This window comes from Bos javanicus, chromosome 4 (genome assembly GCF_032452875.1).
Source record: "Bos javanicus breed banteng chromosome 4, ARS-OSU_banteng_1.0, whole genome shotgun sequence".
In the NCBI taxonomy this organism is placed as follows: domain Eukaryota; kingdom Metazoa; phylum Chordata; class Mammalia; order Artiodactyla; family Bovidae; genus Bos; species Bos javanicus.
Genome location: NC_083871.1, coordinates 51,697,036 through 51,724,728, shown reverse-complemented (window position 1 = coordinate 51,724,728; position 27,693 = coordinate 51,697,036). Strand labels below are relative to the sequence as shown.

Sequence of the window (27,693 nt, the reverse complement as noted above, 5' to 3'; positions counted from 1 at the left end):
TTGAAAGATAAAAAGAATCAGGCACATTTATAGAGTGATATTTACTGGAAACATCCTGTGCTGGAGTGGTGACATAAATACTTTGAACCTTAGAAAAAATAACTACTTCTCAAATCTACAGTGTAAATATTTAATTAAAGAACCCTGCAAAATTAATTTTAAATTTATAGTAGAAGATGGACTTCAATGCCAATCTCATTAATACTGTATTCTTGGTCTAGCTTCCAAATGGCTTCATTCAGCAACAGATTCCTTTTTGACACTGATGCTCCATTTACTGAATCCTGAGACAGTCATTCCTTTTATTAACCAATTACTTAGAATGACCCTTTCTGACAAGAGCCTGTCCGTGTGTTGGTTTGAAAGAGAATGATGTGGTGTGAGAGTCTGGCCTTGACCTCTCCCACCCTCTCTCTGTTACCTCCATATACTTATCTATGATAGCTCATATGTTTCTTTTTAAAAAAAAATCCTTTGTTATTATTGGTAAACTCTTAAAATATTGTAAGTTTAACAGGCATGATAGCATACTCCCAAACCTGGAAGTCCTCACAGTTTTTTAAATAAAATCTTATTTTCGTGATTATTGCTTGTTTAAGACTAAAAAAACCCCAATGCACTAGCCTGCTGCAGAATTAATACTTTCCTGCCCAAAGAATTATATCTATTGTTATTATGAACCAATAAATATGTTTTCAAGGCTAATCCTTATATAGAAATGTATAGATTCAAGGTAGAAAAGACCAAAGAAAAAAGACCTTCCACTTAAAGAAAGCTGAAAAATTTCTCTATAGGTATACATTATTAAAATAAATATTATTGTACCTGACTCAATTGTTTGTGTTTTAGAATCAGTTACACTTGAAAGCAGTACCTTTTTCATCCCTTCAGGAAAAATCTGATCTCTCTAATTTCATTTTACTCCTCTATCTACTCTCCCTCCAAATGTTTTTGTTCATCTTGGAGAAATCAAATAATTACCAATCCTGAGACAAAGATGTCTTAGGGAATATCTTACACTAAACATGAAAAGTTGATGCTTTGCAGAAAGTTTTACATAAATCCTTCCAAACTTCCCTTGGACCCCATGAAAAACACCATGCTAATAAGTAAAATCAATACCATTTCCCTTCAATTTTTCTGGATGATGGCTATAGTAAACATGAATGGTGCTATAATTTTCATGTTGTAATCAAGTTCAGAAAGTATAAAATCATATTTTTGCATGAGAAGGTTTATTTGGGGAGTGGAGTGGATTAAAGAAACACAAAAGTAGAAGCAGAGAGCATAGTTAGAAAAGTAATGTGTAGCACAGTTGCCTGACATACAACAGGCACTCAAGTTTGTTGAATGAGTAAATGTCAGAGATAGCACAACTTCTAAGATGACTTTTTCTGGGAAGGAGTTATTGTCTACAAAAACTTTGAACTATATTGTTCATTTGCCCTATTTTACATGATTTTATTCTCCTATAATTTTGCAGAATTTGCTTCAATTTTCTGCTCAGTTTTTAACAAGACTCCTTTTGTCTGAACATATGTTAATAGCTGCTGCTGCTGCTGCTGCTAAGTCGCTTCAGTTGTGTCCAACTCTGTGCGACCCCATAGATGGCAGCCCACCAGGCTCCCCTGTCCCTGGGATTCTCCAGGCAAGAACACTGGAGTGGGTTGCCATTTCCTTCTCCAATGCATGAAAGGGAAAAATGAAAGTGAAGTCACTCAGTCGTGTCCGACTCTTAGTGACCCCATGGACTGTAGCCCACCAGGCTCTTCCATCCATGGGATTTTCCAGGCAAGAGTACTGGAGTGGGGTGCCATTGGCTTCTCCGATGTTAACAGCTAGAATGACAAATTATCTGGAATATGTATAAAGTTATTTTGAGGAAAATAACCTTTTTGATAAAATAGTAATGAAAATATTAAACGATTATGGGATGAAACTATGAAAATTTAATGCATAATCTGATGTTCACATCAGATATTTCACAAAAACTTTTTAGATACCAAATATATTTATTAGACTTGGAGAACTCAAAGTGAGTTCTTTAGTAAAGTTAAAGTGTTTTCCTTTATTGTCTACCTTCAACAGAGTTCTCTATTTTACCAGCTTAGATTTTGATATACTCAGTTTTCTTAAGTGGGAGAAAAATCACCTGTCCTTAAACCAAGATACATACTTCTATATGAGTACAGAAACAAGAACCAAAAAAAGCCTATACTCTTAAAAACTTAAATTTAAAAGATACTGGGTTGGCAAAAAAATCCGTGTGGGTTTTTCAGTTACATCATATGGAAAAACCTTGAACGAGTTTTTTGGCCAACCCAATATTATACAAAGTCTAGAAAATAGAAGGAATATTTCATCTACAATCCTACCTCATTAACAGAGCTAATAAACCTTTAATTTTTGGTAATTTTTAATATTTACACATAAATAAAAATTAGAAATACAACATTTTGTCTTTAACAAGTTGATATTTGCTTTTCATTATATTTTTCAACTGGCTGCATACCATTATGACAAATGGCCATACCATAATTTATTAAATCATTTTCCTAGTATACTATACTTCCAGTACGAACAATTTTGGAATCATTCGACTAGTATTATTGAAAGACAAAAACGTTTTTAGAGTCCTTGCTACATCCTGCTAAACTGTGCTTGAAAGTTGTTTTAACATCAGTCTTACATGAAAATATTAGTTTGGTGAACTATAACCAGTAATGAGTAGGGTAATACATTCCCTGCTAATTTATAGAATGAAAATGATGTATCATTATTCTTTCAGTATGCATTTCATTAATGACCAACAAAGTGTCTTTCCTAGGTAAATTTCTTTCTTTGGAAATGGTCCTTTTCCCATCTGTCTAGTGAGAACATAAGTTGCTGTTGTCAGAATTGCTTCATTGTCTAACATGTGCTTAGTCGCTCAGTGGTGTCTGACTCTTTGCAACCCCATGGACAGTAGCCTGCCAGGCTCCTCTGTCCATGGGGATTCTCCAGGGAAGAATACTGGAGTGGGTTGCCATGCTCTCCTCCAAGGGATCTTCCCAACCCAGGGATCAAACCCAGGTCTCCCGCACTGTAAGCATTCTTTACCATCTGAGCCATCAGGGAAGCCCTCATTGTCTAACATACTGTGCTGTAAATAATTTTTCCCCTTTTAAATTTTAAATAGATACCTTCTGAATTAAGTCTTTTAGCTTGCAGACCTCTTCACTCAAATCTTCAACATTACTAACCAGTTCTTCACAAACTGAAGTAAAATTCCGGGGAGAAGCCCATTCTAGTACTATCTGTTAATATTTTCAAAAGTTACATTTTAAACAATGGGAAACAACTTTTCACAACTTTGTATCCACAAAAGTTGTACAATACTATGAAACATTAAATTACATAACTGAAAAGCATTTTTTTTATCATGGTAAATCCTGACACCAAAAGAACTGAGTAATTTTATACAAATAATTGAATCAGTTTCCTGAATGCATTTATTAAATACATGTACATGTAACTATGGAAACTAATATTAGTAATAATATTTATGGTGAATAAATAAAGTCATGAAGGTTTGAATAATGACATGATTTCCATATCCGTGTTATACAAAAATCATTGGAAAACAAATGCATTAAATATTTTTCACTACATACAAACAGCTAAAACTAAATCACATGAAAAAAAACAAAACAAGTTTGCTTTAACAGGTCACTTACACTTTCTCTATTTAAAATTTCTTTCATTAAAAAATCCTTATATTGATATGATTTTTAATAATACTCAACACACTGCTTTATTTCAACTTTCACTTGGGTCTCCTGTCACTTTATATTTTAAACAATTAAATTCCTTTTAAAAACAAATGGTGAGTTTAGTACACAAATCAGTTTACTTTTTGGTCTGACTCATTTCTTGAGGGCTGGAACATTAGTTTTTCAATTATTTCATATAAAAAGAAGTAATATTAAATAAATTGACTTATTTAGCTCTTGTATGATTTTGTAGAAGATACAGTTTTACTAGATCATTATTATTTACTGAATTATCATTAACTTATCTGTAGTTATTTGCATTTATACTTTTCTTCACTTAATAATTTTTGTAGAATACCTTGTGAGAATTTACAGGCAACTCGGTAATAATGTTCTGTACAGCTGTTATTAAGTGGCCACACTGTTTGTTTAATTTCAGAAGAAAGTTGAGGAACTCATCACCACTAAAGATAGGAAATAAACAAATAGGAATCACTGATATGAACAATTTACTCCATTTTACTTAGCTAGTTATTCACTGTTGAGTCATAACATTTATTATATTCTTTAAAAAGTATCTGTAGAATAGTAAATTTGTATTAGCATATGAAATAAGACATTAAGCATACAAAGGAAACCAAGTGTCCAATCTTGAAGATCTCAAAGTTCAGGATGAGAGGCAGACCTACTATTATAACCTAATTATTCACAGGGACATATGAAGAAGGAACATAAAAGTCCCAGTATTTGAGTGTCTATTATGTGAAGGCACTGCATTTGATTTTACATTTATTATTTTTTAAATTCCTTCCAACAGCTCCTATAAGGTATATGTTATTAACAGTAGTTTACAGTTGAGATATCTAAAATTCAAGAGATAATGAACCTAGCATAAGTTGGAATGAGGCATCTTCCCTGGTGGCTCAATGGTAAAGAATCCTCCTGGCAATGCAGGAGACATAGGATACGTGGAGTCTGATCCTTGGGTCAGGAAGATCAGATCCCTTGGAGAAGGAAATGGTAACCCACTCCAATACTCTTGCCTGAGAAATCCTGTGTACACAGGAGACCAGAGGGCTACAGACTGCAGGGCTGCAACAACAACATAACTGGGAATAGGGATTTAGTAACATTTCAGAGAGTTCATACTTGAACTGAGTCTGGAGCTGAAAAATAAGCTTGTCAAGTACATAGGAAGAGAAGAGATTCTGGATGGAGAGAATAGCAGGTGTGGAACAACGGGGTTAGGAAGTCTCCAAAGTATAACTAAAGCACAATCATGTGAAAGTCGTAAAAAAAGAGGTTATATGGGATCATTTATTTAAGGAACTTTTGTGACATGCTAAGGAATGGAATATTATTTTCTGGATAATGTACAGTTACTAAGGGACTTTAAACAAGGAAGTAGAAAATCAGACTTTTGCATGAGAGTTTATTTGGGGTATGGTGTGGATTAAAAGGAAAACAAAAGTGGAAGTATAGAGAATAATTAGGAGATAGTTTAAGAAATGTTCAGGAGAATAAACCGAAAAACTTGGTGATGGACCGCATGTAAAAGGAAAGGAACGGTCTAGGGTGATTCTAACTTCCTTGGTTTCAGTGGAAAATGGCACTACCAAGCAGGGAAGTGAATTTGGGGGTGGGTAGTAAAGAAATAAGTGGGGTAAAGAGGAAACAATATAGCATAATAATTAAGAATATAGACTCTAGCATCAGGAAACCCTGAGTTTGAATACAGCTTCCATAGCTTTATGACCTCAGGCAAACCTAATCTTCAGCCAAATATTGCCATATCTCTAGAACTGAGATAACAGGACTGTCAGGAGGACTGAAAAGTGAAAGTCGCCCAGTAGTTCATGGAATTCTCCAGGCCAGAATACTGGAATGGGTCGTCTATCCCTTCTCCAGGGGATCTTCCCAATCCAGGAATTGCATTGCAGGTGGATTCTTTACTAGCTGACCACCAGGGAAGGAGGACTTAGGAGATATTATATGAAAAGCACATAGTATTTAATCTAGTACACAGATGGCATTCAAACAAACTTAATATTATGTTGATGATGGCAATGATATGAGTCATGTAGATGCAGTGATCAGTAAGTAGTAGAAAATGTCATTCTTGTAGGTACTTATCCTGGGGTCCACAGACTGACTCATGAGGTTACAAAGAATTCAGGGATCTGGTGAACTTATATGGGGAAAAATTACATCTTTATTTCCACTAACCTCTAAAAGAATTTCAGTATTACCTTCAACAGTGAATATAGGCACAAACAACAGAAGTATTAGAAGTGTCTATAATTTGCTAACCAATGGAAATCAAAACAATGATCATGGAGAAGGCCACCAAGAAAAAAGATACATATTGTGAAGAGGGGCGAATTGATAGGGGTGTAAAAAAAGCTATCAAAGTAAAAGTAGCCTGAGAAAAAGAAAATCAGGAGTAATTTCTATTATGAAAGGTAAAGAATGGAACAGATTCAAGATGAAGAGAAAAAGTCAAGCATGTTAAATCATCAGGATTAATCCACTAGTTCTGACAATAAAGAGACAATGATGACTAGATTAGTTTCAAAGACAGAAGCAAACTTATTGTGAAATCTACAAAGAAACTAACACAAGCTAATAGAAAGGATAATAGGTAACTCAAAAAGAAAAAATGAAAATTTAAATGGATAATAAACATGGAATTATAATAAAAATAAGACGTTATGTTCCAGGGGAATGACAAAAATTAGGAAGATGATTAATATCAAGAGTTGATGAATCTGCAAGATGACCTTTCTGGAGTGTTACTTAGTGGTATCTATTATAATAAAAACTCACACAAATTCTAATACAATAGGACCACAGTTGAAATAAGCAAATACTATTATGAACAAAATTACATAGTCTTAATGAATGAAAGGCAAATATATACCTTTCTTGTGATGTGTAATTTTCAGGGCTACTGAATATGGATAGGCAAGCTATAAAAAACACAACTTTTATGCCTCTTATCATCACTGTGTGAATGGATGCCCAGCCCCCACCCTAGAACTGTACAACCTACATACCTTTACATGGAATGCCTGATAATTTTGAGCTTATTTAAAGAATTCCAGATAAGCAGATATGGCGTAGGTATGGTAGACTATATTATTTGATCAAATTGTCATGTCTCTTTCTACTGAGCGAGATACTACCAGGCCTCTCTCTGCCAGAGAATTACATTTCATGTCCCAAAGACATGAGGCTTGGCCAAAGACTTGCTTTGGCAAATAAAATATGACTGGAAGTGACTGTGTCATTTTTGAACAGATGCTCTAAGAGCCACTGACTGGCTCTGCCACCTCTCTTTTCCCTTTGCCACAAGAGTGGCATATCTGAGGTGGGGCTGTTTCTCCAGCCTATTGGCAGAATAATAAGGAAGAGATTCACTGCAACTGATCCATGATATAGATGGATCACATCATATTTCTGATCAAGAAATAAATTTTGTTACTGTAAGTCAATTTAGATTTAGAAGTTATTTGTTACTGCAGCACAAAAAGTATAAGTTGACTGAAACAATAGGCCACATTTAAAAATTCTGAAGTTAAGGATGTGAACAAAATATATAATTTATACATTTTGTTTTATATTTGGGTATAATCGATTAACAAACAATGTTGTGATAGTTTCAGATGAACAGTGAAGGGAATCAGCCATACATAAAACTTGTATCCATTTTCTACCAAAATATAGATACTCCAAATGGAAGAACCATGTGCTCACTGTAGACTATCTGGAAAAATCAAAATAACCAATACTTTAATCACACAAATATAATGACTGGTATTATTTTCTTCCAGAGTATTAAAAGGGAACTAAGTATTTCTCATATGCATACATACAACTGGCATTATAACTCACACTCCATTTTATATTTGCCTTTTCTATTACTCTGAGTATTTTTCCATGACATTAAGTCTCAAAATAATTTAAGCGACAGAATAAAATAATTATATTGATGTAATGTAATCCAACCATCCACTTAAAGTTAAATATTTGGAGTTTCCAAGTTTAGAATAGTTATAAATCATAGATGTGAACAATGTATTTTTATGTGAAAATCTGCATCTATACAGTTTTTTTTTTGAAGGAGAAATCATTTTCTAAGCAGGCATAATTTTGAGATGCCTTTGATACATTCAAGTAGATATCAGGCTTGGAGAAAAGGTTTGGGCAGAAACTGCTGAAAATGTCAAGACATGGGTGAAACTTAGTTATTTCTGTTCAAAAAAATATCTCAAAGTAGTAATGAAATGGTATTTTTAAATTGCATTCTCTAATTCTGAAAACATACTAAGGCTAACTGTAGAAGAAAGTAAAAGTACTGTGCATGTGTACTCTTGTAACAGACTATAAAATTGAACACATAGAAGAAAAGTATTTTAAAACAAATCAGTAGCTAAATTGTTACATTACCAGAAGATTATAATCAATCAGTTCAACTTTTCCTGCTGTTAGTTTTCTTATGACTTGATGACTAATTTCTTCTTTAAAGAATGACTCTGAACAAATGGAAAGTAAAACCTTTTCCATAACAGCGTGTAAACAAAGTCTGTGATTTAATAACAAGGTCAAATTCCTGAAATATATGTCTGCTAGTTTTATTTTTTAAAAAATTTAGCAGTTGTAATATGTGAACCATTCAGGATTCTATACATTCTTTAAATCTATTAAGCCTCACAGTGAAAATTCATAGAGACAACTCTGACATCCTATAAATTATATTAAAATTTTAATTTCCAATTCAGTCATGTAGAACTTAGAATATCCCTTCAGAGAAGCAATACATTAAAAAAGTAAAGACAGTGAACAAAAAGATTCAAGGTTTTCTGATTTAAGTCATCATCACAACTGAAATCCTTCACAATGTATTTACATATTCAAGAGTTGTGGTTATTTTTAAACAGTGATGAGACATTATTTTGAATATAGATCATCTTGTTATAAGGAGGTATAGTTAGAGAAAGGAAAATAATTTTGCAGTAACATTTTTAAAGAAATCTGGATCATCTAATTTATTCACTAGAAGACTTCTCTGAATTCTAAAATGGTATGGAAACTTACTATTCCTGTGTTTAATTAATGTTTCTCATAGTTGCAATGTTAGTTTTACGCAGGCTACACTAGTGCACTTTTATATTTTATAGCATATAACTTGGATGAACCTGATATATTAAAAAAAAAAAAGACAAACAAAAATGGAAAAATACTCCAGGTCCGATGCATGAGGCAGGGTGCTCAGGGCTGGTGCACTGGGATGACCCTGGGAGATGGGATGGGAAACACATGTACACCCATGGCTAATTCATGTGAATGTATGGCAAAAACCACCATAATATTGTAAAGTAATTAGCCTCCAATTAAAATAAAAATTTAAAAAATGGAAAAATACTATATGACTACATTTAATTTATATAATGTTCATGATATAACATCTTTATAAAGATGGATAACAAATTATCGATTGCTTGTTTTAGGGATGGGGGAGAGGTGGGGGAGTTATGAAGGGGTAGTACGAGGTAGCCTTGTGGTGATGGTATGTTAAGTATATTGATTGCAGCAGTGGTTATGTGAGGCTACACACATGATAAAATGTAAAATTTGTAAATACATACACACACATACAAATGAGCACAAGTATAACTAGTGAAATACAAATAAGCTATGTAAATTATATCAATGTCAGTTTTCTGGTTTTGTTAGTGTACTATAGTTAGGCAAGATATTAAGACCAGGTAAGAACGGGTGAAGAAGGGTGCACAGAACATTCCTATACCTCTCTGCAATTTCTTGTGAATCTATAATTAATTCAAATAAAAAGTTTAAAAAATCATTTAATATTGTGCAATATGTTAAAAAAATCAAACTATTATTTTCAAGATAATTTTAATTACTAATATTACTAATAATCAGTGCTTGACAAGTTTATAATATTAAAAAGGAACTTTATATATTGATAACATAATTTCATAAATCATTAAGGCTGAAAATAGAGCTGAGTTACATGAGAAACACATTTTTATTGCCATAAGCAAAAATATTACCTTTAAATTTTCAACTTGACACTTAAATGATTTAAAGAGAGTAGGAGCTACACCATGAAAACTGCAAGATCTTTTAAATAGCTTGTTTAACAAACTGCAATGAAAAAATAAAACAAAAATGTTTCTATGTGAATTAAGAAAATGCACTGTTTTGCTTCTTGGTATTGGTAAAACCTGCCTTGTAAAGTACTTTCTATCTCAGAACACAGAATACAGCAAAATGAACTACCCATATCTCTGGAAAAATGATGGTATCAAGTAAAATAACTCAGACATTATCAAAATTCAACTGAAAAGGAAAGGTGGTTCTAAACAGTATTAATGTAAACCAATAAGTTAACTTTACCTGATTTCCAACTTTGCGACTTCAGGTAATTCTCCAAATTTTATCTCTTCTACTTCCAGTTCTTTAAGGGCAGCCATAATTTTCTGCTGATCTCTACTGGTAATTCCATTCTAAGCAGAAATGATTTCAAGGTGCAGTAAGGTAGTCATGAAGAAGTGAAGTGAAAGTTGCTCAGTTGAGTCCGACTCTTTGCGACCCCATGGACTATACAGTCCATGGAATTCTCCAGGCCAGTATACTGGAGTGGGTAGCCTTTCCCTTCTCCAGGGGATCTTCCCAACTTAGGGATCAAACCCAGGTCTCCAGCATTGCAGGAGGAATCTTTAACCAGCTGAGCCACAAGGGAAGCCCCAAGGTAGTCATACTTGTATAAAATTTGAAATTACTGAACAAGATCTACCTGATTAATTCTCATCTTGAAAAAAAATGCATATTGAAAAAAATCATACTGAAAAATATACAAATTTGCTTGTAATTGGACTGACAAAGTTACATCATTAAAATATTTAGATACATAGTGACTACAATTTTTTACATTACATAACAATGTGATGGATTCTAAAACAAATGACTAGATTTTAATATACAATATAAACTTTCCAGAAAATCATACTAAAATAATTTTTCCTACAAAATATTATCAGTGATTAAGTGAGAATTAAGTCTTCCTTTTGCCTGTGTTCTACCTTTAGTATTAACTAAATTTTCTATGCTGGATTTAGCTATGTAGTTGGTTTGATTTTCAGTGATGCTGAAGATTTCAAGTTTTCAATGTGTTCATACAGGGAGATCATTCCTTTTTATTATCCTATGTATTAAAGTATCTTTGATGTTTCCCACAGCTATTTTCAAATTGTTACTAATAATACTTGATGGCAAAATAACTGATCATTTGAGAACCTAGCAAAAGGCAATATTTGAACAATATATTTTTATGTCCCCATGTATTAAAAAATCACCTCTTATCTCTGAGTAATCTGTTTTATATAGTTTTATAAATCTATTTCATATTTAGAAACATAGCACCAGTTTTAGTTGAGATGTCTTAACTAATATGAAGGAAAAAAACACCAACTTTAAGTCTTCAAATATTGAGGCAAATTAATACTATAATAGAAAATTTTAGATATGGTTATCCATAAGCATATCTAATGAGGAACCTAGCAAAAGATAACTCACAGTCTACAGCTGTAAGATTTTTAAAATATAAAATGACAGGATCCAAAATATTAATGTCTGGAGTTTTTGAAATTGGTACTAACCTTTGCAAGCTCATCTTTCCTCATGGTCAAAAGATGTCTTAAAGTTATTTCCCTTTCCTGTAGGAAAGGAAAAAAAATGCCACCTTCAATATAAATGAAATAGTGGAAGGGGAAGTAGGCAAGTATACACATAAGTAAGTCAGGTATATGTTACCCTCCCAAACAACTTTCAACTTTCTAGAGGAGACAGCATATGCAGGTGTACAGCTATATTACTGGGTAGATAGTAGTAAGTGTAATAATATGTATAATGACCTAAAAAGCATACATACAGCTAGTTTTCCAGAGTAAAAAAACTGTTACAACTTTTACTTGCTTATATAAATAGCTCTATTTCTGAAGGAGATCAGCCCTGGGATTTCTTTGGAAGGAATGATGCTAAAGCTGAAACTCCAGTACTTTGGCCACCTCATGCGAAGAGCTGACTCATTGGAAAGGACTCTGGTGCTGGGAGGATTGGGGGCAAGAGGAGAAGGGGACGACAGAGGATGAGATGGCTGGATGGCATCACTGACTCCACGGATGTGAGTCTCAGTGAACTCTGGGAGTTGATGATGGACAGGGAGGCCTGACGTGCTGCAATTCATGGGGTCGCAAAGAGTCGGACACGACTGAGCGACTGATCTGATCTGATCTGATCTGATGTATTATAAGCAGTCTAAATTTATAATTGTATAAGATTTAACAATCAATAACATTTAGTTTTATTAAATAATTCTCAAATAGGAAGTTTCAAGATGTACAATGAAACCCAATTCTAAACAAACAACCTAATCGAATGTGCATATTCCTAGGGAGAGCCTATCGAAAACAGTGCTTTACTACTGCAGCATCAGCTAAATGGCTGAGAACTGTCATTGACGCAAACTCCTTAACGCATGCTTAAAATACCTACAACAGTGCTTGTCATATGATCTAATTTAATATCTATCACACTCCTACACTAGGTATTACCATTCTTATGGAAAAAAAAGAGATTTAAGTAACACATTTCAGTTAATAATCATTAGAGCAAGAATCCCATACCAGGTTTGTTTGGTTTAAAATCTTGCTGCTCCTAATATTCTATACAGGAAGATCGGCAATTGCAAAAACACACTAAGGGCACAGATGTGCATGGAGTTCTGCAAAGCTACGAGCAGTGGGTAAGAGCCTGATTCTAATTTCTGTAAATTTTTATAATACATTTTCAAAATGCTTTCAAGTTTAAAATGGGATGTACTATAAGTTATGGAGAAAAGTGCATCTGTCACTCTTTTATAAGCATGCTTATGAATTAATGTTATATTAATTTAATGTTAATAACTAAACATGCATACACAGTTCATTGTAGTTCATACAAAATCTTACCTTCAATAAATCTGTCATATGTTCAAGTCCAAGACCATGTAAAAATATTTCCAGATCTCCAAATGCTGTATATGAACTATACACAGTTATAGCAATGTCAATTTCAGAACAGACTATAAGTGTACAAATAATAAATATATATTTTAATGTACAAAAGAGAATAAGAATGATTGAGTCTATGTAGAATATACAGGTATACCTTGTTTTATTGTGTTTTACTTTATTGCTTTACTTGCAAACATTTGTTTTTTATAAACTGAAGGTTTGTGGCAACCCTGTCAATCAAGTCTATTAGTGCCATTTCTTCAATGGCATTTGCTCATTTTGTGTATCTGTGTCACACTTTGTAATACATGAAATGTTTCAAACTTTCTCATTATTATTATGTTTGTTATGGTGATCTTTGGTATTGCTATTACAGCTCGCTGAAGGCTCGGATGATGGTTACCATTTTTTAGAAATGAAGCATTTGAAATTAATATGTGTACATTGTTTTTGTGGGGCCCTGGTAGCTCAGATGGTAAAGAATCTGCCGGCAATGCAGGAAACCCGGGTTCAACCCCTGGGTCAGGGAATGGCTACCCACTCCAGTATTTCTATCTGGAGAATTCCATGGACCAAGGAGCCTAGCAGGCTACGGTCCACAGGGTCACAAAGAGTCAGACACCACTGAGCGACTAACACTTTCACTTTTTTCACATTGTTTTTGTAGACAGAGTGCTACTGCACACTTTAATAGACTATGTGCATGTGTGCTAAGTCGCTTCAGTCGTGTCCAACTCTTTGCAACCCTATGGACTGCAGCCTGCCAGGCTTCCCGTCCATGGAATTCTCCAGGCAAGAATACTAGAGTGGGCTGCCATGCCATGCCCTCCCTTCCTCCAGGGCATCTTCCCAACCCAGGGACTGAACCCATATCTCTTAGATCTGAATTGGGAGGTGGATTCTTTACCACTAGTGCCACCTGGGCTACAGTACAGTGTAAATATGACTTGTAAATCTGTGTAATTCACTTTATTATGATATTTGCTTTATTGTGGTAGTCTGGAACTGTACACCCATATCTCTGAAATATGCCTATATTTGCAAATTTGATCTATATTATACAAAGGAATAAGAAATGTTTCTTGAATGAAGATTTAAGTAAACAGAAAATGGTGATAGTAAAATGAAACTCATCTTCCCTAAGAAGGAAAATATTTGCCAGTATTTATACAATGAACCCTGAAACAACATGGTTTGGACTGTGCAGGTCCACTTATACATGGATCTTTTTCAATAGTAAATACTACAGTAGCATACAGTCATGGATGTGAATTCATGGATGTGGAAATGCAGATGTGGAGGAACCGTGAATACAGACTTTCCAAGGGGGATGGTCAGGATCCCCAACCCCTGTTAGGGATGTTCACGGGGAAACTATTCTTTATAAGAGCTCTGGACATGAAAATCTCTTTAATTTCAGGAAGTAAAAATTCACTAATAATTTTTAAATGTAGGTAAGTAGAGAATAATGTTGTGCCATGTATTGAACAACTGTGTTCGGGGAGGGGGGAAAAGTATTTTTATTTTTAGCTTATAAAATCAGAAATTTGCTGTAAAGAATTAGAAAGCAAAGTGCAATCTAGTTTGAACACTAACAAAACTATAACCTTAGAACCTTTTAGAAATAAACTGTATTGTTGATATTTTATTTAAAGTAAAAAATAATTCTCTTTACTGTTAATACATATATATATAAAACTTTTCTAAAATTCTGGAGAACCAAACACTTAAAATTCATACATTTCTAAGCAGTATTTTAAAATACTTGTAAAAGTTTAAAATATTGTACATTTCAAATATCATCACTTTACTATAATAAAAACACACAATTTTTACTCATTTATAGGTACTGAACAAAAACATGCTGTTACCTAAATATGTGATCTTTTTCTTTATCAGAATCTGTTCTCAGTAGTTTACAAATAGACTCTTCTTTAGTTAGCTGGTGAAGCTTTCCTTCCAAAGGATTTAAAGTCAAGGAAAGAAAATTGAAGATCTGAAAAAGTTATAGTAACAATTAAAGCAAGATAGTAATTAATAATATTTTCAACAAAATATAAAACAAAACTAAAAATTCCATTTTGGTAAGTTAAGTCAGAAAGACTAAGTACTCAGGTAGTATTTTAAATACATTATTAAACAGAGAGAAAGTAAGAAGCATGACTAAGGTACATAAACCTCAACTGTACACCTTAAAGAGATGTGAAATTCCTTAGTTTTTGAAAACTTCTTAGTTCTAACTTTTTAGTAAGTTAAGGTTAAGTCACATAATCAGTCAAGATACAAAATCAAATCTCACTTCAGGAAACAATTTATGACTCAAAATAATCTTTGATATTCATAGATTTCTTACTATGTCAAATTCAGTATCATCTACCCTAAATTTAGTAATGCAGTATATTAATGAAAAGTTTTCAAATTTTGAAAGCTTAGGAGAAAAACTGTAAATTTCTTTTTAAAGTCTCACAGGGCTTCAGTGATTAGCACTTACACCAGAATAATATTGGAAATGTAGATATGATTATAAAATGATAGGCATGTTTATAGGCTGCTTTAAAATAGAGGAAGTTATTTTACATGCAATAAAAATGACATGGTCTGATTACTGTATGGTGGAAACTTTGGAATGTCATAAGCTTCTAAAATCAGAAACTCAGTTTTAGAAGATCTTGAACTATATAACTTAGATTTAGAGTTGTACTATATTTGATCCTTGCTTAGAAATTACAGACCTTTGGCTGAAAGCTTTCATATTTAGACCAAAAGTTTATATCAATAAAATTATTTAATGTATGGCAAATATTTACTATTGACTTTATTATCTGAATGACAGTAAATCATATACCCACATGTTATTACTTTACTATATACCTTGTCAAATGTATAGGAGTAAATGTAGTTCAAAGGATTTAATTTTTAAATTGTCTAATATGTGTTAATTAAAATTAAAAACAATAGTTTACATATGCAAATTTTGAATTTTTACTAGCCACGTCAATACACTAATTTTTGAAAATTAATTAATTTTTGAAAATCAGTTGGAAATGTTTAGTCTGTTAACAATTTTATTTCTAGGGCCAGATAAGACTTTATTATCCCTTTATATAGCTTTTAAATTACCACATTATAAATGCCTCTTATTTAGTAAAAAGATAAATACTGTAGTAAACTGAAGTTTTCATTACCTAGCTGAGAAAAAATTACATACTGAAACATTTAATAATAGATAAATTATTATTAGTGAGTTCTAACAAAATCATACCAAAGTTTTACAAACAATAATGTAAACTAAGAAAAATTAGCTAAATAACAGGATACCTCTAGATGTTTATTTCTTTTTGCAATTTCACTTGGTGTCTTTCCATCTTTGGTTTGTATCATTTTATTAGCTCCAAGTTCAAGCAACTTCAAAACTACATTTTTATGACCCTGACGTGCTGCCCATGTTAAAGCCTGTAAGTGGGGGAAAAAAAGATTGTTTAAAGAGAGGGAGTATATATGACACAGAGAAGAAAATGTCTCAACAGTATTTATGGCACAATAAAAAAGTGAACATGGTTAATTAATGGAATGATGCAATCTTATCATTTCACAATATAATGTAAACATATTTCCAATGTTGTAATCGCAAAGCAGACTGCCAGTGTTCACTGATTTTGTAAAACCAAATAATGTCTTATTCAGTCAAGTGAAGTTACAGAGTAAAACGATTTATCTGCCAATCAGAGAACTGTTTTCTATAAAAAGGAATTCTATTTGTAGTCTAACAGAATCCAGGCTCTGCTGTGTGTTACATTTTGTCAAGGGTGCCAACAAAGGCAGATAATTTCTTTTTTCTCATTGAAACTGTTGCTTTTCTTTACTGAACAGCAATTACATCCCAGCCCTTCTGTAATTTTTACTTCTTAAAACCTTTCTGCCAACTACTGATAGTAAGATATCAATGTCCTAGAGATAAAAAGGTTCTCACAGTATAGCCGTTCTCGTCCTGGGTATTCACTTCTGCTCCATGAGCAACAAGGAGAGCAACAACCTGAGGGTGGCCGTCACGTGCAGCGTACATGATTGGTGTCATAAGTCTTCTGAGGAGGAGGAAGAAAAGAGACAACTGTGTCAGCGCTGCCCTTAACAGTTCTTCAAAGGCTGGACAGAACATCAGTGCTGTTCTTAGAGCAAAGAAATGGGAAAGCTTTTCACAAAGCAGGGGGAAAAAAATCTAAAAATCCAATTTACCAGCAAATAAATAAAATATGAAGGAGATTACACTCTTAAAAGTATTGCATGCTTACACAGCACCCTCTAGTGAAGAAATGTCTTTAAAAATCACTAAATGAGCCCATACTTTTTAATATGAGGCTTCATTAATTTACCTATTCACATATAAAAATATCAGAGTACCTCACTATGCTTATGCTGGAAAATAGTGATGAACGACACAAACAAGCCCCCCCGCCGACCCTGTGTTCTCAAAATTGCTCATTTTAAATGCTTATTACACTTTAAAAACTTTATTTTATTTAGTAAAAATATAAGTTTAAATCTCTTACTTCTTAATGTGTTAATAATTCTACTTTAGGACTGAGAGACTTTTACCCTGAGGCTTACTTTAATAAAGAAAGACGTCAGTCCAACAGTTTTGCCAGACTCTGAGACTATGTTCTGGGAGAACACAGTGGTTTCCCTCTAGTGAATCATCTCCTCAAATTAGAGATTCAACCCCTCGACTCCTAGAAGTCATTCAGCTTCTGAACCTAATTACAAAGGACACCAGAAAGGTTCTATTAGTTCTACTTGGGTTGAACTTAGTAGCACAGTCTGTTTTAAAGGAGATCTAGGATTCTGGGCTCAATCTTCCTGAGTCATCACAAATATCTGATCTATATACAAAGACCTTCACAAATTAAATAATTTTACAATTCTCAGTTTTGATCTCATTAAGGAAGTCTGTCTTGATTACTCATATTACATATACTACATATAAATAATATTTCTCTGTAAGATTTGTTGACATAAGGTATATCCTGAGTCTGGTCACTTCACACCAATGTCTTTACACGGAAAGTTTCACGCATTTATCTGTTCCTTCTATTTCCTAGTATGTTACAATTTCAACTTTTTATTAGAATTACATGCTAAGGTAGTTTGTCAAGCACTGCCTCCTCTACCTTGAATTTCTCCTACATAGGGGCGTTAGTAGACAATCTTGACAAAGTGAAGTGTGACTTTCTGGATAGCTTAAGCAAATAGGGAGAATATATACAGTAGAATGAGCTTGTTTGAGTAAACTGGTTATTCAAATTCTTTCCTAAGTCTAAATCAGACCGCTTGATGCTTCTCTTCCCACCTTCCTGACAACAGCTCAAATCTGCTCCTTCCAAGGTTCCCTATTTCCCAGAGCTTCCATTAACCAAATAACTCAGCCTAAAACTAAGCATCATTCATGACTTTTCTCCAGCACTCCATATACACATCATCAGAAGGTCCTGTTCCCTATTTTACTATCATATTTTGAATCTAACCATGTCTCATCAACTTGTTAGCCACTGTAGGCAGTCCATGCTATCACTTTTATTTCTCTGATTTGTATTTTTGCAGTAGCCTCATAACTGCTCTCCATGCTTCTGTTCTGGCCACGTACTCTTTTTGAAGATGCCAAGTTCTTCCCCTTTCAGAGACTGTGCAAATGCTGTTCCTTCTACCTTTCCCTTGACCTTCATACTTCACACTCCTTCATCTTTTCCAGGGAAGGTAACATGAAAGTCTGAGTGTCCTATCTGCTTGAAACTTATTATTGGAATTTTCTGAATCTGTACTGAAATTATTTTGAAAATTGAGGTTCTTTTAAATATCAATTTTTCTTGTAATAGAATCTTAGAAAACAGAAGGGGTATAATTTTCAGTCTGTAAATTCAGAGAGACATAAAATGGCTTTTATAAATGCTTATGTCATCCTACATAATAAAACTACTAGACTAGTATAGTTTGCAGACTAAGATGCTTCAGATCATTACGGAATACGTGTTATAATAAAGCTTCATTGATTTCTAATTTCTAAGTTGAATTTACTGAATGGGATAGCAAACTCCTATAATGGAGTCTAGATTATCTAGAAAGTGTATTTGTTGTTCAGTTGCTAAGTCGTGTCCAACCCTTTACGACCCCACAAATTGCAGCACCCCAGGCTTTTCTGTCCATCACTATCCCCCTGAGTTTGCTCAAACTCATGTCCATTCAGTCAGTGATGCCATCCAACCATCTCATCCTCTGTTGCCCCCTTCTCCTCTTGCCCTCAATTTTCCCCAGCATGAGGGTCTTTTGCAGTGAGTTAGCTCTTCCCATCATGTGGCCAAAGTATTGGAGCGTCAGCTTCAATATTCAATATTTCAGTGTGTTACTTAGCTTCTGAAAGTTATTAGAGTTACTGATACTATCAATATTGTTGCATGACAATTTTGAGAGGGGACAGAACAATTCTTACAGTGGTTTTATATCTACAGAAACTTCTAACATCTATTGTTTCCTGCCTGTCATAGATTAATGAAATCTAAGTTAAGTCTTCAATCTTACAAACTCTTATGAACTTATAAATGGTCTTATTATAAACTCCTCAGGGAAGTTATAAAACTTTTAACTGGTTTGATCAAATGACATAACTATTTGTGCTACTGATAACTTTACTTTCAATATTAATTTCCATCTTATTTATTTCCTGAGATTTAATATAAAGAATTCTTTACTTCCCGCTCCTTCCAATACATAACTGCTTTGGCAAAAGTCAGCAGTTACTTGGACTCCTTTTATTTTTCTAGCATTTAAAGGTAGGTATTTCAAGAGGCTGCTGTCCTCAATATTCTTCCCTTTTCACTACCTAAACAACATACCTGTATGGTCTCACCTACTCTCATGACTATTGTTAATGCACTGGTGGCTGCTGAATCTGTATCTCTAGCCCAGGCTTTGCTCTTGTGCTCCAGATCATATCTGTCATTTCCCAACAAAACTCAAAACCAACATATACCTAAATCTGAAGTCTCCATCTTCCCTCCAACACAAAGTACTCTCTGTTATTACCTATCTCCATGAACAGCATCACAGGTCAAGCATGACCCAACCCAGAAGCCTGAATGAATTTATCTATGACTCCTCAGGTCCTCGGAGCTAACCCAACTTTCCTGCCAGTTTTACCTCCTTCCCATCATTTGTACCTGTACTTTACACTCGCCTCCTTCCTTGTCTTCAAGTCCTCATCACTTCTTACATGGATTACTGCATGCAAAAGAATAACAACTGGCTTCCTTCCAATCTTTCCTCTACATTTGTAAACCTCATCAAATAAATTCAGTTTGAAGTTTTCAGGGTTACACCTATGAGGATCTTCATAAGTCCCCTGTCTACCTCTCTACCTTTCAGTACCTGTCATCCTATTCCATCCCAGTAAAATACTTCAGTTGTTCTGCAGGCATGAATTCGTCTTTCTCCTCTGCCTATTTCCAGAGCACTACTGGTCGAAATGTCCTTTTGCTTTTCAACAAATGTATTCATAATCTACCTCTGGGGTTAATCTTAGAAGCCAGCATGCACCCCAATTTTTTGATGATCTGCCTCATCTTAGATAGCAACCCTACTCTCCTCTATGTTCTTATAGCACTCTGTGCTTATTTAAATCAGGTCACCTTTCATGTCAGTATTTGTTCAATTCTTCTGTTTTCTCAACCAGAATATCAGTTCTTTGAGGGTAACGATCCTGGAAGTGTGAAAGTGAAAGTTATTCAGTTGTGTCTGACTGGTTGTGACCCCATGGACTATACAGTCCATTGACATCTCCAGGCCAGAATACTGGAGTGGGTAGCCTTTCCCTTCTCCAGGGGATCTTCCCAACCCAGGGATTGAACTCAGGTCTCCCGCATTGCAGGTGGATTCTTTACCAGCTGAGCCACAAGGGAAACCCATGATGGTCCTGACTTGTCTCTATATCCACCACCCTGCAGACCATTCGGTAGCTAGTATAAAGGTCTGCTTCTCTGTTGTGTGTCATGTGTACATTTAATACAGGCAGAGTTTTCTTCTTATCTATTACATCATCTCATGTCTACTGTGTTAGTCAGCTCATCTATATCCTTACTCAATTTACATATGTATTTTGATCTACTTCTTGAATTTTAATAGGTTTCAATTTATGGATTTAGCAGTCATGTAGTATAGTGTGCACAGGTCTGTGTTTGTTATATTTTCATTGATCTTTTTTTTTACTATAGTATAAAATTTATTGTTTATTGTATATAATATTAGTAATATCTGGTATTGATAATCCTGATTTCCATGGGTTTACCTCCACCTGTAATGGGATATTTCATACCCATTTTCTTCTAATTTTCTTGTAATAGCATTTAGCCATCTTTTGTTTTTAAGCCAATATTCAGTTGAAAAATTCAGTCCATCCTCATTTAGCATAATGACTGATATATCCGACAATATTCTTCTGTTTTGTTGGTGCAACAAAACCACCATTCACTACATTTCTCCCCTTGAAAATCTGATTCTGCTTTTCCTTTTTTTAAAATGCCGTTAAACATTACCCTAGTAAAACACTCTCTTATAGGTAAGCAAGATGAGACTTGTTTCTCCTAATGAGATTATAGTTTCCTCCTCCACCAGGACACATTCTCCCTACTTGTATTCAAACAGAATAAAGCCTCCTGAATACTCTTCGTTCCCTTTCTTCTCCTGGGTATCCCCCAACTCACTGCAAACTATAGCTCTTACAATCTGTTGGCATAATCTAATTATTAGAAATTGGCTTGCATTTTGTCTTGCCATTTCCAGAATCCTTATTTAGCACTCACAATTCACATTCCCAGTCTAATACACATTTACCAAAATTCATCCCTCTTCAATGCTTTCTCTTTATCCTCCACCTTCATGAGGTCTCTGGTTCTTTTTGGTTTGGCTAGTCTTTTTTCAGGCATTTTTCTCAGGTAGGATGCTTAGGTAATGTATTTTCCGAGTTCCTGCATATCTTCGACAATCTTTTTTTCTACCCCGAGAGGCACAGCTTGGTTGAGAATAAGATCTTTAGGCTGCATACCTTGATCTAAGTGAAAATGTGATTTCATTCTTTTCTAGTTTTCAGCTGTGCTCATAAGAAGTCTGATGCCACTGTATGTTTTGCAGGGATAGGAACACAAGGCTGAGTCCTTATCAGACCCAGCTCCCTTACGGTCTTATCAGCCCAAAGCTTGGGAAAGGCACAGTTTGGAGTTCAGAACAAAGAGGAAGAGATTGTTCTGGCTCAGACAGTAACTTTTCTTTGAGGATGCATTTTTTGTAGAAAAGTGATTGTGGAAGACTTCAGTGTATACAAATTAGTGTTGTAATCAGTTCTTTCTTTACATTGAGTTAATCCAAATTTCCCCCATAATTTGCATTAGCAAAGTCACTTTATGGATCCTAGGTTCTCCATGTTTTTATTTATACATATAAAAATTGTTCTTAAAAAAACATTTTTACTACTTTAAGTATGATGTTGGGGAGGAGAGGAGTGTTTTAACTTTTTATAGCTGATGATTTAGGGTAGCACGAATGAAACTCCTTTGTATTTCATTTTTCTCAGTCCTCTCTTGAGGTGCTTTACTGATGAGAGTGATTTCCATACCTTCCTTTGGTACTAAGAGGTACCCCATAAAGTAACCTATTATACCAACTTACCTACTTTGCTTTCCTCCCTAAGGTGAAATAATATAGTAAGTTTTTTTATCCAGCATAACAGGAGAGTGGAAGTGAATCAAAACTGCTTTGTTAATTAAGCATTAATTCTGTTGACCCAGGTGGTTTTCTTCTGATTCCTCTTCCCTTCCCCTATTTTACCACCCTAAAAACAGAATATTGTCAGTCCCTTGAGGTCTTGTATTCTGTTGTATGATTGGTGTGTTATATCATTGGGTGTGGTGGTCTAGTATAGTCAAGATTTGCATTGAGTGTTCAGAAATTCCAGTTGGTAAAGTGCCAGATAACACAGCTTCCCTGTATATAGATTACTATTGGGTAGGTCAGCAAAGATCTCTTTTGCAAACTAATAATCTATGATGCTCCTTCCACAAAAACTGCTTAAAAGAATCTTCATAATAGTCCATTTAGATTTTAAAAATGAGACAGTTAAGATTTTCTAAATTAATTTCTTAAAATATACATATCTTCTCTAATAGTCTGGCCAAGGATACAGGTTTGGTTATTGAATTATATTTGGTAATTTTCCACTTTTAATCACTGTAATTTTTGTCACTAAAGTGCCTGCCCAGCACTGTAAAGACTCTCACAGACACTAGAAAAAGGGACTTTATTTTCTTGAGGACAAATTAATATGGACAAAAAGTTTAACTTTTCATATAAGAACACTGCAAGTTTGTTTTGAGTATATTCTTCCATCCAGTGTTCAACTGGTTCTTCTGGTAGCTCTTCCTATTCTTTTTATTTGGTTCCGTTTCTATAATTCCTCTATTTCCTTTGATGTTTTGTGATAGCTAATTATAGTACATTTAACCAATCATGATTTATTTTATAGAATATTTGAATAATATATGAGTGACTCAGCACCCAGTTATAAGCATTAAATATTAATCTGGGCACAGAATTTAAAATGATATCACATCAGAACATAGGAGAACTGCTTTATTGTCCATTTTGAAAGTATGAAACTTAAATATTGAAAATATTCAACTAGAATGGCAGTATTCTTACCTTGTAATTTCAGTCCATTGGTCTGTGTTAATTTCATATCAGATGTATAAAGAGCAGTCACCTTTGTTTATTTGTATCTACTCTGGTGGAAATGTTAAACCATGATAGCTTTTGCTACCAACTTTCAACCACTTAACTTTCAGAACAGTATATTTGTTTTGGGAGGATTTTGTGCTTCATCTGAGTTTAGAAGTAATGTCAGAAAATGTTAAGCATGTCCTTTTAAAGAAAATATAAGGTTTCTAATTGTCTTATTACCATGGTAATTTAAGTGAATTTAGAAGTATTTAACTGCAATCTTGAATTATAAAGTTGGGATGCATATATAGAGACATATATCAAAATCTCAACTTGATGTAAAGTAAATGAGCAGTTACCTGGTGGATTTTTTTTTTTTTCAAATAACTGTTTAATCCATAATTCCATAACAGACTTAGCTTCACCTCAATATTTTTGTCCATTCATCAGTGCTCCAATAAGAAAATGATAGGAAATAGCTGAAAATGACTAAAATATTTTTTTTTATTTATTAGAAAAATAAGTTGCTAGGGTCTTTGAATGCTGGATTTTTTTTGTCTTACCCATCCATGGCAGCTAAAAAAAAAAAAAATCACTCAAAATATTCAGGTTTACATGTTAGCTCTCTCTCATAGGGAGTTGCCATACCTCACAGTGCAAAGTGTATTCTATAGATCAGTAACATTATACTGACATGTAATTGCAATTTACTATGCAGCAAAAATGATTCAAGAAAAAAATAACCTACAGTGTCTATTTACCTTTGTATAGACAATTGCTTAAGTTACGCTGCTTTTAACATTTGTACTTGGATAAAATGCTTATTATGTATGTATAGGAATGTCACAGTGCAAGATGCTGCTAGCTCAGGCACAAAGTATTAAAATTATTTTGTGAAGATTGGTGGTTGTATTAAAAAAAAAAAAAAAGAGGAAGAGAATGATGTTCTGGTAGCCAAGTTTCCAGATATCCTGTGTCATGTTTATAAAGACCATTGCCAGTCCAACATATATTCATCCACATTTTCATCTAGTGATTTTATTAAGCATTTGTGTGACTTTGTATTTTTTAATTTTTAAATATTTTGAGGCATATGAAATTACTCTGGCATGAGATTGGAGCTCTGCATTTTTTTGGCCATACCACATGGCCCTGCATTTTTTTTGACTGTATCACATGGGATCTTAGTTCCTTGACCAGGTATTGAGCCAGTGTGTCCTGCACTGGAAGTGTAGGGTCTTACCCACTGGACAGCCAAAGCAGTCCTCTTGCATTTTTTTTTTATTCTTCTCCTACCCAACCCGCTTGGCAACCACCAATCTATTCTCTACATTTGTGATTCTTGTTTGTTTCACAGATAGGTTCATTTGTGTCATACTTCAGATTCCACAGAGAAGTGATAACATATGGTATTTGTTTTTCTGACATGTTTCACTTAATATGATAATCTCTAGTTGCACTCATATTACTACAAATAGCATTATTTCATTCTTATGGCTAAGTAGAATTCCATTGTATATATGCACCACATCTTCTTTATCTGTTCATCTGTTGATGGACCTTTATGCTGTTTCCATGTTTTGGCTACTGTGAATAGTGCTGCTATGAACACAGGGGTGCATGTATCTTTTTGGACTAGAGTTTTGTTTGGATATATGCCAAGGAGTAAACTTGTTGGTTCATATGGTAATTCTATTTTTAATTTTCTGAGGAACCTCCATACTGTTTTCCACAGTGGCTGTACCAACTTACATTTCCACCAACAGTGTAGGAGGGAATGTAAGTTTTCCCCACATCCTCTCTGGCATTTGTTATTTGCAGACTTTTTAATGATGGCCATTCTGACCAGCGTGAGGTGGTAGCTCAGTGTAATCCTGACTTGCATTTCTCTAATAATTAGCACTGTTGAGCATCTTTTCATGTACCTACTGGTAATCTATATTACTTCTTTGGAGAAATATCTCTTTAGGTCTTCTGCTCATTTTCCAATTGCATTGGTGTTTTTGCTTTTGTTTTGTTGTTGTTGAGTTATATGAGCTGTTTGTATATTTTTGGAAATTAAGCCCTTGTCAGTCTTAGATCATTTTTTCTTCCACTCTGTAGGTTGTCTTTTCATTTTTGTTTATGGTTTCCTTCGCTATGCAAAAGCTTGTGCAATTGACTAGGTCCCATTTGTTGATTTTTGTTTTTATTTCCATTGTCTTGGGAGACTGACCTAAGAAAACATCAGTATGAGTTATACTTACCAGAGAATGCTTTGTTATCCTATGATCTCTTATGGGAGTTTTATGGTGTCATGTCTTAAGTCTTTAAGCCATTTTGAGTTTAGTTTGTGCATGGTGTGAGGGTGTGTTCTAACTCCACTGATTCACATGCAGGTGTCCAACTTTCCCAAAACCAAAGACTATCTTTTTCCCATTGTATAGTCTTGCCTCCTTTATTGAAAATTAACTGACCGAAGGTATGTGAGTTTATTTCTGAGCTCTCTATTCTGTCCCACGGATCATATGTCTATTTTTGTGTCAGTGCCATAAAGTCTTGATTACTACAGCTTTGGAGTATTGTCTGAAGTCTGAGATGGTTACTTCTCCTGCTTTTTTGTTCTTCTTCAGCATTGCTTCAGTAATTCTGAGCTTGTAATCATTCCATATGAATTTTAGGATTATTCATTCTATTATGTGAAAAATGTCATGGGTAATTTGATAGGGATCATGTTAAATTTGTAGACTGCTTTGGGCAGTATGGCCATTTTAACAATATTAATTCTTCCAATTCAAGAACATGGGATATCTTTCCATTTCTTTGAATCATCTATAGTTTCCTTTATTAATGTTTTATAGTTCTCAGTATATAAGTCTTTCATCTCCTTGGTTAGGTTTATTCCTAAGTATTTTATTTTGGGAAATATGATTTTAAAACATATATATATATATACATTTTTTTTTTTTTTTACATTCTCTTTCTGATAGTTCATCACTGGTATAGAGGAATGCAACCAATTTCTGTATGTTAATCTTGTATCCTGTTACCTTGCTGAATTCATTTATCAGTTCTGGTAGTTTTTGTGTGGAGTCTTTATAATTTTCTCTATATATCATATCATCTGCATATAATACAATTTTACCTCTTCCCTTCCAATTTGGATACCTTTTATCTCTTGTCTGATTTCTGTGACTAGAACTTCCAGTACTATGTTGAATAGAAGAGGTGAGAACAGGCATCTTTGTCTTGTCCCAAATTTTAGCGGGAGGGCTTTTAGTTTTTCACCATGAGTATGATTATATTGGCTATGGGGAAACCAGCATTTTTTACTCCTTCAAATAGCTGTCTAACTCCCCAGCACCAAAATGATGATCCACTTTCTCCCCACTAGTCTGAATGCCACATTAATCATTTAATAATTTCATGTATTTGTGGATTTCATCCCAGATTTTCTTTTCTGTTTTAGAGATCAGCAATTCAGAGTTTTCCACTAATAACACACATTTTAATTATTGTGATTTAAAAATACAAGGCAAATTACATACTACTCTTTTTTAAATGACATATTGATTTTTAAAAATTACTTAACTTACACATATGTACTTTTCCCTTAGAATACTACAGATAATTAATGATAAGAGTTGGGTATATTTCCAGATCTCAGCAAACAAGAAGAACAAATTTTACATATATAAATGTGTGCAGGAAAAAAGAATTTTTTTAATATAAATAATATCATGCTGTTTATGTAGTTCTGACTTGTCAATAAATGATTTTAAAACTCTTAAGTTCCCTTTGAGTATTGCTTTGTGTGAATCACACAGGTTTTGATATCATGTGATATAACTGTTATTCAATTATCATTTATCTTTAACTTCCTTCTTAATCTAGAAGTTATTAAAATATGTAATTTAAATACCTGCTTTTATGCACTGAGAAGGCTTTTGGTTATTAAATTCTAAGTTTGTTACATTTTGATTAGTGAAAGTGTTCTATATAACTTTTTAAAAGGGAATTTATTAAGGCTTCCTATATGGCCTAGGACACTACTATAAAAATAATCCACGTGTATTTGAAAATAATCTGTATAAATTATGTTGGAGTCAGAATTCTAGATAAATATGAAT

General features: G+C 33.8%; 1 protein-coding gene across 2 annotated transcripts in view; it reads right to left on the bottom strand.

The window, feature by feature from the left end:
• Nucleotides 1-27,693, bottom strand: part of ASZ1 (ankyrin repeat, SAM and basic leucine zipper domain containing 1) — a 75,754-nt gene that overhangs the window by 1,161 nt on the left and 46,900 nt on the right. For both annotated transcript variants that reach the window (XM_061414024.1, XM_061414025.1), the window contains 8 exons: nt 16,803-16,914; nt 16,151-16,285; nt 14,704-14,828; nt 12,788-12,863; nt 11,438-11,494; nt 10,176-10,285; nt 4,111-4,216; nt 3,183-3,296 (listed from right to left, as the gene is read on the bottom strand). In XM_061414024.1, coding sequence (XP_061270008.1) covers nt 3,183-3,296; nt 4,111-4,216; nt 10,176-10,285; nt 11,438-11,494; nt 12,788-12,863; nt 14,704-14,828; nt 16,151-16,285; nt 16,803-16,914 — 835 coding nt within the window. The remainder of the gene's footprint in view (nt 1-3,182; nt 3,297-4,110; nt 4,217-10,175; nt 10,286-11,437; nt 11,495-12,787; nt 12,864-14,703; nt 14,829-16,150; nt 16,286-16,802; nt 16,915-27,693) is intronic.